We start from the raw sequence: 9,473 nt of genomic DNA on the forward strand, positions 1-9,473 counted from the left end.
GGGAAAGACATGTTACGTTCAATGACACGCTCTTGATGGAGCGTGTGAATTACAAGCAGAGAGTAATAAATTAAAGGTATAATAGAATATCCGATCGCGGGCACAGCTAGAACAGCTGTGGCTTCAGCGTGTAAACGAAAGAGAGAAAAGCGAAAACGCGAATGAGAGATTGCGCGTGCGCGGTGAGCGCGAAGTTTAACGCACGTACGAACAAAAGCGAAAGCAACCAAAAAAAAAGAAAAAAAAGAAGATGAAAAACCTATGACAATCTATTATTGCCAGCGGAACCGATCTTACGTTCCGTTAAAAATACATCGTGGAAGTCGATCCGTAGGAATTGGTAGGATGAAGAACGACGTAGTTCTGCGTCGATAATTAGAGAATTTACGTAGTCGTTAGGTAAAACAAATTTGTCGAGTCTACGCGACAATTGCAATTAATCGGACCACACTTTCTCGCCTTTCCTTTTTCTCCAGCTCGTCGAATAATAACGCGTGTCGTTCGCAGGAGAGTTTCGAGAGCCACGGTGGATCGTGGGTAGCTCTCGACGGAGGAACGAAAGGTGCCAAACCACGAACATGCGAAAAATAAGAATAAAAAAAAGAAGGAAGAAGCAAATGGTCATTACCGAAGTGCCAGAAAATCTAGATAAAAACCAGTTTCGGGATATAAATGACAAAAAGAATAAAAAGTAGCGTAGTCTTTTCGTGATCGCGAGGCGGAGATTTTAGCTGCGAAAACAAAAGAAATCGTGTATTAACACTAGATGTTAAGAGCTTCGTAATTAAATATTCTCAGAACCAACATGTGTGGTCGAAAGGGGAGGAGGAGGAGGAGGCCGAACAAATATTGTTACGATTGGCTAAAGTAATAAACAGCCAGTTCATAGTTTAGTCGATTATAATGGTATTTTTGTCACCTCTTTCACGCTAACTCTATGTAAAACTCGACGATAGCTCGGAGTTCGAAGTAAATACGATTAGGAACTTAAGACTAACTCCGACGTTGTGATAATCTTTAATACAAATTGAAACTCGTACAATCTTTAATCTCTATGTCAATTGGTATTACTCGACGGGTTCTCGTGGAAAGCTATGCCGATACCAGCTGCCGTGTACTTCCGGATAATCCTGCGGCGACTAACGATGAGTGAAATATTCTCTTCGTTTCCTTCTCTTCGTTTCTTTCTCGCGTTCTAGAACGTTCTTCTCGTTAACATCTGTGATATACTTTAATCGTAGTGTATTTCCTATATAAAAAGAAAAAAAAACAAATGAGAGAGAGACAGAGAGAGAGAGAGAGAAAGAGAGAAAGAAAAGCGTTGTACGTAATAATGGCAAACGTCAGAGGGAAAACAGCGACGACAGGAAAGAGCAAAGAACAAGGAGAAGCAGCAATTAGAGAAACAAAATATAAATGGTAGTGCGACTTTTTAATATAAAACAAAAGGGAGAAACATAAAACGAGGACGAGTGCGGGGCTATGAGTGACGTAAGGAGAAAATATAAAACACAAATATATAATACGATAGAAAAAACTCTACTGTACATACATACACTTACGAATATTCTATACTATACACTCGGTGTGGTTTATTTTGATACTACCGCGTGCGGTAATATTTAACGATTGTCGGGGATAAATTCAACAAATTACAAATGAAGAAAAAATAGCAAAAAGAATAAAAAAATGAAGTAATTAACTAAAAGTAAAAAAGAGGAAGTAAAGTAAACACAATTCTATGCCTTCTAACGTTGACGAACGTTGACGAACGTTGACGAACCTTCGTGCGGTGGTGGTGCCCGTGCTTCGAACGATCAACGGCAATTGGCGACTTCTCTTCGTTGACTCGAAGTTTCATAGGTTGCTAAACGTTAACGAGCGCTGTGCGCGATGTTGCAAACGAATATGAGAGAAGATAGTCACGTGACTGGTCCGAACGATCGATCGATCGATCGAGAGAGTCGATCTCATTTCCGTTCTGACTGGATCGATTACCAGCTGCCTTACTCGTTACGTGTCACACGTGATACGATAATCATAGGCGTAACGAACTGTTACCAGCATTATAATAGTAATAGTTTCTCTGTGTATCTCGTTGAACCTGTTAATCGAGACAGCTGTTAATTAACGCCGTGGAACGGTCGTTTCGTTCCAACTACCTGTTAATCGTTAATCGTTCGACAAGCGAGACAATCGTTAGCGTGACATACGACGATGGTATAAATCAGCCGGATTCTTCGTTCGATCGATCGATCGATCGCACGGTATCGGCCCGTAGTAAACGAAACTACGTAGCGGTATCGACTGTTCATAGTCAAAACTTACTCCGTTTAAAAGGTCTAACGTAGATCTCGTACGCACAATCGCGCCTATACTACTTATGTACGACTTAAGATGGAAGATCTCTACTTGACCGATCGTTGTAATCGTCGTATTCGAGATGGTAGCGCAGAATTAAATTTCGGTGGAATTCTAGTCAGCAGTATCGGTGGGATTTATTAATCGTAGCAGGGCAAGAACAGGAGATAAAGAGAAGGGAGAACAATGTGTCACGTGGGGTAATGTCATTGTTTATCGGGGTGAAATAATATTCGTAATCGTGGCGTATTGGACTTCCTTGGACCTTTTAATCAGAACTACTAGATTGTAATGTATTCATATAATATACATATATATATAATTGCGTATATATATAAAAATACACATACACATGTACACATACATGGTTACATATACGCGCGTCTCTCTGGCACCACGACCGAGTCTCGATAGCTCGATAGCGTTAGACGACTGACCTCCGAATTATAGTTTACTCTAGCCACGGGATGATCGTGTGACCGTGCGCGAAAATTCGCCGATCAGCTGCACGTGTATCGTTTAGTGAGACAGACGCAAATGAGTTTAGAAAAAAAAAAGAAAAAAAAAAATGAATAAAACCAGAATTAAGCGAAACTACTTATGTGTGTGCGCAATACCGCGGCATAGGTTCTATCCGCGATCGTGAAAATCCGATGAGAGGGGAGAACTACGCTAGAACAATGCAAAAACAAAAAAGGAAAAAAATGAAAAAAAAAATCAAGAAATAAGTGAATAAAATTAATAAAATGAAAAATATATACATATATGCGTACATACCTGCACACATATACGTATATATACAAATAGTTACGTGAATAATAAGTACAAGAGATGAATCGTGCGCGCGCACGTAATCAGAGTTATTAAACGTGTTATTCAGTGTACTTGTTGCCGCGTGCCTCTCGAGTCTGTTCTTCGCTCCTGAAGGAGGCAGTGCGTAATCGTCTATTTAAATGGAAACCAAAATATGAAAAGCAACAAAAAGAGAAAAAAAATACAAAAAATAAAAAATAAGAACAGAAACAATGCGAGGTAAAAAAAAAAAAAAAATTGGACAAAACAGGAGGGGGAAACGTGGTAAGAGCATAAGAGGAACGAGGAAGCAAACGTGGAGAGAGAAAGAGAAAACCCGAGAACAAAAATGGAAACATGAAATTAAACGAAGAACGGCTAGCCGCCCTCAGATGTATCGTGCTATTTTAATTACAACAGTAACGTACCAGGCATGGTCCATACGACCGCCGAGAAGCGTCCTTTTTGTCTGCCTGATGTCGCGTACATGTGCGTATACGTGAATTTTTTGGGAAAGTCTAGCCACGCGAATGTACGATCGAAATTCGAGAAGAGTAATGGCGGAGGTAGGAGGAGGGAGAGAGAGGGAGAAAGAAAGAGTGCGTGCGTGCGAGTGTGTGTAAAAGTGATGAAGCACGACGATAGAAGCGTAGAACAAGACTAAATATGTACAAATGTAATAAATTGAATGACGATTACGTTGAATTGACTCGATGACTTTTTATTTATTCTAGTCTTTTTCCACCCGTTTGTTTTATCCGTGGTGAGTATTGATAACTGTTATTTTGTAGTATGGAGTAAGACACTATGTTGTAGTAGAATGAAAGAGCGAGTTAAACACTGTTAATTTATCATTATGTTTGGTAGTCATTTTTATGATAATAAAATTACGTAGATACAACGAGTGATCATTTTGTGAAAGGAATTGTTTAGTTTATAACATAATTTAATTATTAATTTGTAACACGACACATAGGCTTCCTATTTGTAGTAAAATCAAATGGATATGTCCTTGAGCATTCAATTACGTTCATTAGGTATTTTATATTAATCTTATTCCTTGTTGTATTAATTCTAAGAGAAAATGTTTGAAAGTTGAAGCATTTGTTTCGAAGGGCAAATATATAATAAAGTTTGTTTGTAAGTACTAACTGCTTTTTTGTTTTTCAAAAATATCATTTTATTTAAAAAGAGTGTTGCAAATCTACAAATTTTGAAGATTGTAGATGCGAAAAAGTGTAATTTTTGTGATATTTTTCTTCAAAATCTATTTTATGATAAACACTTTTCCACGTAAAAAATAGCAAATGTATATTATGTTTTGATGTTAAATATTTGTATTATACAAAGAAATATGTATTTACTTTTTGTGTCTGAATTTTAATAGTAGCAGCAATATAATTACTTTCTTCTATTATTGTATTCTTTCAATTGTTTTAATTAAATTATATTTAATCATAAGTAATAATAATAAAAACAATAATAATACGAGAACTATATGTCTTTGTTTACTATATAATGAAGTATACATAATACCTTACATACGAAAATCTTATCCAAATCAATAATATATTATTAATTACACACTATATCGACAACCTCTCAGCCAGTCCTTTTGGTCGCAAAAGCTATGCCAAAATTTCTACATTCGATCCACGATAATTAAATAATTATTTAATAAAAGTTATCTACTTTTCTTCCTTAAGGTTCCGTGAACTCTTATTCTGTAGATGCATGTATATTCATTGTTTCCACTATTAGAATGAACCATTAATTCAATTATTTCATATGCTTCATTTGATTTATGCTGCAAATTAAAAATGATATATTTTTAAAATCATGATAAAACTGATAAATCTTACTATACCTGAACTTCAAAATATTGTATGGGAGGACCAGTATTATCATACATGAATTCACCAAAAAGAAATGGTTTTTCATCGTCCACGCTTGTTAAGCCCTAAAAATATATGATACACATTGTTAGATAATACAATAAATTTATAGCAAATTTATTTTTTCACTGGAATCATCAGTGATTAAAAAGAAAATGGTTTTGAATTGTTATTTAAAAGATAATTTATTGTTTATTTATCTTTTTTACTATTATGTTAATAATTTACAAAGTAAATGCTCAAATTTTTTATTCATTCATATTTAATGAAACCTAATTTTATTTAAATCATACATTGTACTAGCTTCTCGGATGATAAATTGTAACGTTCTTTATCCATCTCAGAAAAATATTTCGTGAGGTAGATTATAAAAGTAATAAATAACAGAGGGATAAATGTTCAAATGTAGTAAATACATAAAATTTACCAAAATAGAAAATTTTTTTGGAGCGGTGCTCGTTTCCCCCGTCGGAGATATCGACTGTGGAATATGTTCCAAACTTACACCAGACACACATACAAAACCAAGTAATTGTATAACAACACTTCCACTGCTGCCTTTAAATGCCCAACATTCACCCGGAAGGACACCAGCCTACACAAAGGAAAATGATTCAAATGTTTGAAATGAAATAATCAAAATTAATTGTATATTCGTTATAATTCAGTATAATATAATTTTACGTAATATTTGTCAAATATGTAAATATTTTTATGTATTTATATTCATAACAATTTTATTTTCATTATATTTCTTCAAATTTCATTACTTTCCTCTGTTTAAAAACAATTTATTCAATAATTAGTATTATAGAAAATTAAATTTATCGAAATTTCTAACAAGGAAAAAAAATTATAAGATGAGAAGATTAAATTTAATTAATTACATACTATAACCTTAATTAATTGGTTGGAATGATATAGCACAGTTATAAAATTGAAACCTGGAAGTCAATACAAGTGTTTTCACTTCTGAAACAGTAATTTGATATATTTAGAAAGAGATAAGGTGATTGACACTCAATCAGTACCATATGACATCAATTTAAAATACATTTTTTCATGATTAATCTTTAAAAGATTAAAATTCTCTCAAATAATCTATCAAATAAATATTGAATAGAATTTAGTAATGTAAAATTAATAGTAAGTTATAGCTAACGAATTAAACTGAAATTCAAAATTGGTCAATAATTTTTTTCAGTTTTATTATATGGTGTTAAATATTTAAAATTATTAAATTAATTTGCAGACATCTCTGACTATAGGTAACATTAACAATGTCATTGCAGCATTAAAGGGGGAGACTCATGTTTAATAGAATAATTTACGAGCACTATATGATTCAAACCAATTATAAGTGCCATTAAAAATAATCTTTAATAACCTGGAGTATAGCATGCGGTGTATTTTGTTGCTGGCAAATCGGTATTCCAAAAAGTTTCAACACTGGTGCACCAGCTGAATACGTTTCGGTTTGTCTCGTTGAGAGTATCGCACCACCTGTTACGATTTCAATAGTATTCTAATTATTATCTTATAAAAATATGAGAAAGGGATAAGTAGAGATAACTAAGTAAATATGAGCACTAACTTAAATAATTGGATATATTTGAATAAAGATGTAACTAAACCTGTCCGTTTCTCAATCTTATGTTGCGTATCTTATAAATTTTTTGTATAAGTTGATAACGCTATAGTTATAGTATACGAGTAAAAATAAAAGAAAATAAAACCATATATACACACATTAAATTTCGTATTCATAAAGTATATGAAATTCCTTTAAAAATATTCCTAGAAGTTCGCGCACCCCAGATTGAGAACACTTACATTATACTATGGTTATGGTTACAATATAATGCACTATATTACGATATTTTATTAATTATTTTTCACTCGATATTCTTATTAATTCCTACCTGCATTTTCTCAATAATATATATTTGCACATTCTCTTTTTCATTATTGCTAGATTTATTCCATACTATGCAGAAATTTAACTACATAAAACCATGAATGTGAATTTTTGTTCACGCGTTTCGCAAAACTATGCAGAGTTGGAAAGATGAACAGAAGGAATGCGGGTCTGATTGGTCACAATATAACAGATTCGTCTCCGCTAATACGATTATAAACACAGGACAAAGGAATCTTTCTTATTGGCTGAAGGTGTCGTATTTATCGCATCCTATAGTATAGTGGCGAACGGAATATTGAAATCGAGTGGGATAAAGCCACAAGGAGAGAGATACAAAACATTGCCATAGGCGTAGAATCAGTACTAATTATTAACATAAGACAAAAACCGTAACGACGTAACTTATCCTACTACTATGTCACTGTTTGTTGCCGGAAATTTAGGAGTAGGGATTTCAGAAGGATTGCTGGCATAGGTAGAACCAAACGAAACGAACAGAATACTTCTCCTGTCCCTGTGTCGTCTATGTAGTCACTGTCCAGCTTTGGACACTGTGCAACGGTATTTGGTCCATACATTCTTATTTCATATCTCTGTCGTTCTAGCCAAGTATTCTTTGTTTACATCTCTACCGCTTTGGCCAAATATCTCCAATATTTGTACCGCATTAATACTGTAATTACTATAAGAATGAAATAATCTACAGTAATAATTCGAAACCTGAATTTCCAAGTGCATAATCCGTTCTTCCTGTTTTATCAGCATCATACGTCTGCAATTCGTTTTGTACCAATTCTCGAATGGCTTCCGGGGACATAGCCTTCAACAACGCCTTCTTGTGCTGTTCCATTCCTATTTTGAGTAAACGAACGCCTATGATTAATACGACAAGGAACAATAAGTAAGTCGTAACTGATACATCATATCTTTTTTACCCTCGGATACTTCGTTTCTTAAATACAGAATGGCTTCAGACATTTTTGGAATCACGAATCCAATCTCTTTCAACTTACTCTTTAAATCGTCTCGCGTTTCCATTACGTTCTTTACTTCCATCTAAGCGATCATTTAAAATTGTGCTTTAATATCGTTTACAGTTGTACAAGACAAACGGTACAGTAATTACCGAAAGAATATTTAAATGCGTTCGCAGATTCACCAAGTCGGATCTGATTATCTTGAACGTTGTATTGGCTGAGTATTTGTCGCACAAATGGGAGATGGACATTGCTGAAACGTTTAATGCAGAGCATTTTATCCCACGTTATTTCTTTTCATTTTTATTTTAAAATATTGTTAAGTATAAAATTATAATATAAGTTATATATATAATTGTTAATACGTTCCTTTCCATACAAAATTTTTGTTTATGTTGCTTAAAAATTCGAAAATTAATTCTTAAGTTATATCACTTAAATGTTAGAAAATTAACCTCTAAGTTGTGCAGTTTCAGATTTCGAAAATTTATGTTATTTAAGTTATGTTACTTAAGATTTTGGAAATTAATTCTTAAGGTATATTATTTAAGAATTAAAAAATTAATTCTTAAGGTATATTATTTAAGAATTAAAAAATTAATTCTTAAGTTATTTTATTTGGAATTTTGAAAAACATATTGGAATTTTATTTAACTGTTTTTCTGTTATATTTACATTAATGTATAGCGTATGCATTTATAAAATAAAAAAGTTGTGTAATTGATTAGTAATAACAATCATTACTGATTCATATTACACGAAATGTATTAACATTTTAAACTCGTAACTAAAACTTCAATCCTAATTCAAATTTACAAAGTCGTCAAACATCTTCAAAAGATATTAAAAAATTTAATAAATATTTCTTAAGGTATTCTTTTATTATTCATCTGATATACTTTAAAATGAGAAGTACTAATAAAAACTTGAATGCAAAATTATTTATACATTGCTACGATAATTATATGTGTAATGTTTGAGATACTAATTTTTTAAAAATCATCCAATTACAGATTAATTTATAAGTTTCTTAATAAGTTAACCATAAAATAACGTACCTAATAACGACGTAATAATGCAAAATACAAATGGTTTGATGAATTTACAGTACCAAGGAGAGTGGCGAGAGGAATTCAATATAACAGCTGGACAGGTTCCTCCATTTGCACAGCAGTACGTATTTTGAACGCTCATCGGATCGCACTCATAATCACAGGTTTGATCTTTTGAAGAACCTAAACAGACACTCTATAGTTGGTTGCTTTGTAATTTCGATTAAATTTTTTCAATTTGTTAGCAGCTAATTTCCGTTTGATAGGTTTTAAACTAAGCTTCAGATTAATAATTATGACGAGTAGAATCTCAGAAGTTCTACCACTTTTATTTTGAAAGAACTTTTTTTATATAAGGAATTTATTGCTGTTTTTATGAATTTTATATAAGAAACATACTTTCCTTTTTTAATTTTTCATATTTTTATTGTTATACAGTACAATTTTAAAAACTGAATTCTAAGCACTTTTTAAA

At 32.7% G+C, this 9,473-nt stretch overlaps 1 protein-coding gene across 1 annotated transcript; it reads right to left on the reverse strand.

The window, feature by feature from the left end:
* Positions 1-5,014: 5,014 nt before the first annotated feature.
* On the reverse strand, positions 5,015-8,197 carry LOC108547186 (SUN domain-containing protein 1-like). The gene is given in 6 exon segments (XM_017899592.1): positions 5,015-5,113; positions 5,476-5,643; positions 6,436-6,551; positions 7,690-7,812; positions 7,887-8,025; positions 8,096-8,197. Coding segments are annotated over 6 exon segments (747 nt in total).
* Between the last annotated feature and the right edge of the window lie 1,276 nt (positions 8,198-9,473).

Source organism: Eufriesea mexicana, unplaced genomic scaffold (assembly GCF_001483705.2).
Source record: "Eufriesea mexicana isolate 0111107269 unplaced genomic scaffold, ASM148370v2 scaffold953, whole genome shotgun sequence".
Taxonomy (NCBI): Eukaryota; Metazoa; Arthropoda; class Insecta; order Hymenoptera; family Apidae; genus Eufriesea; species Eufriesea mexicana.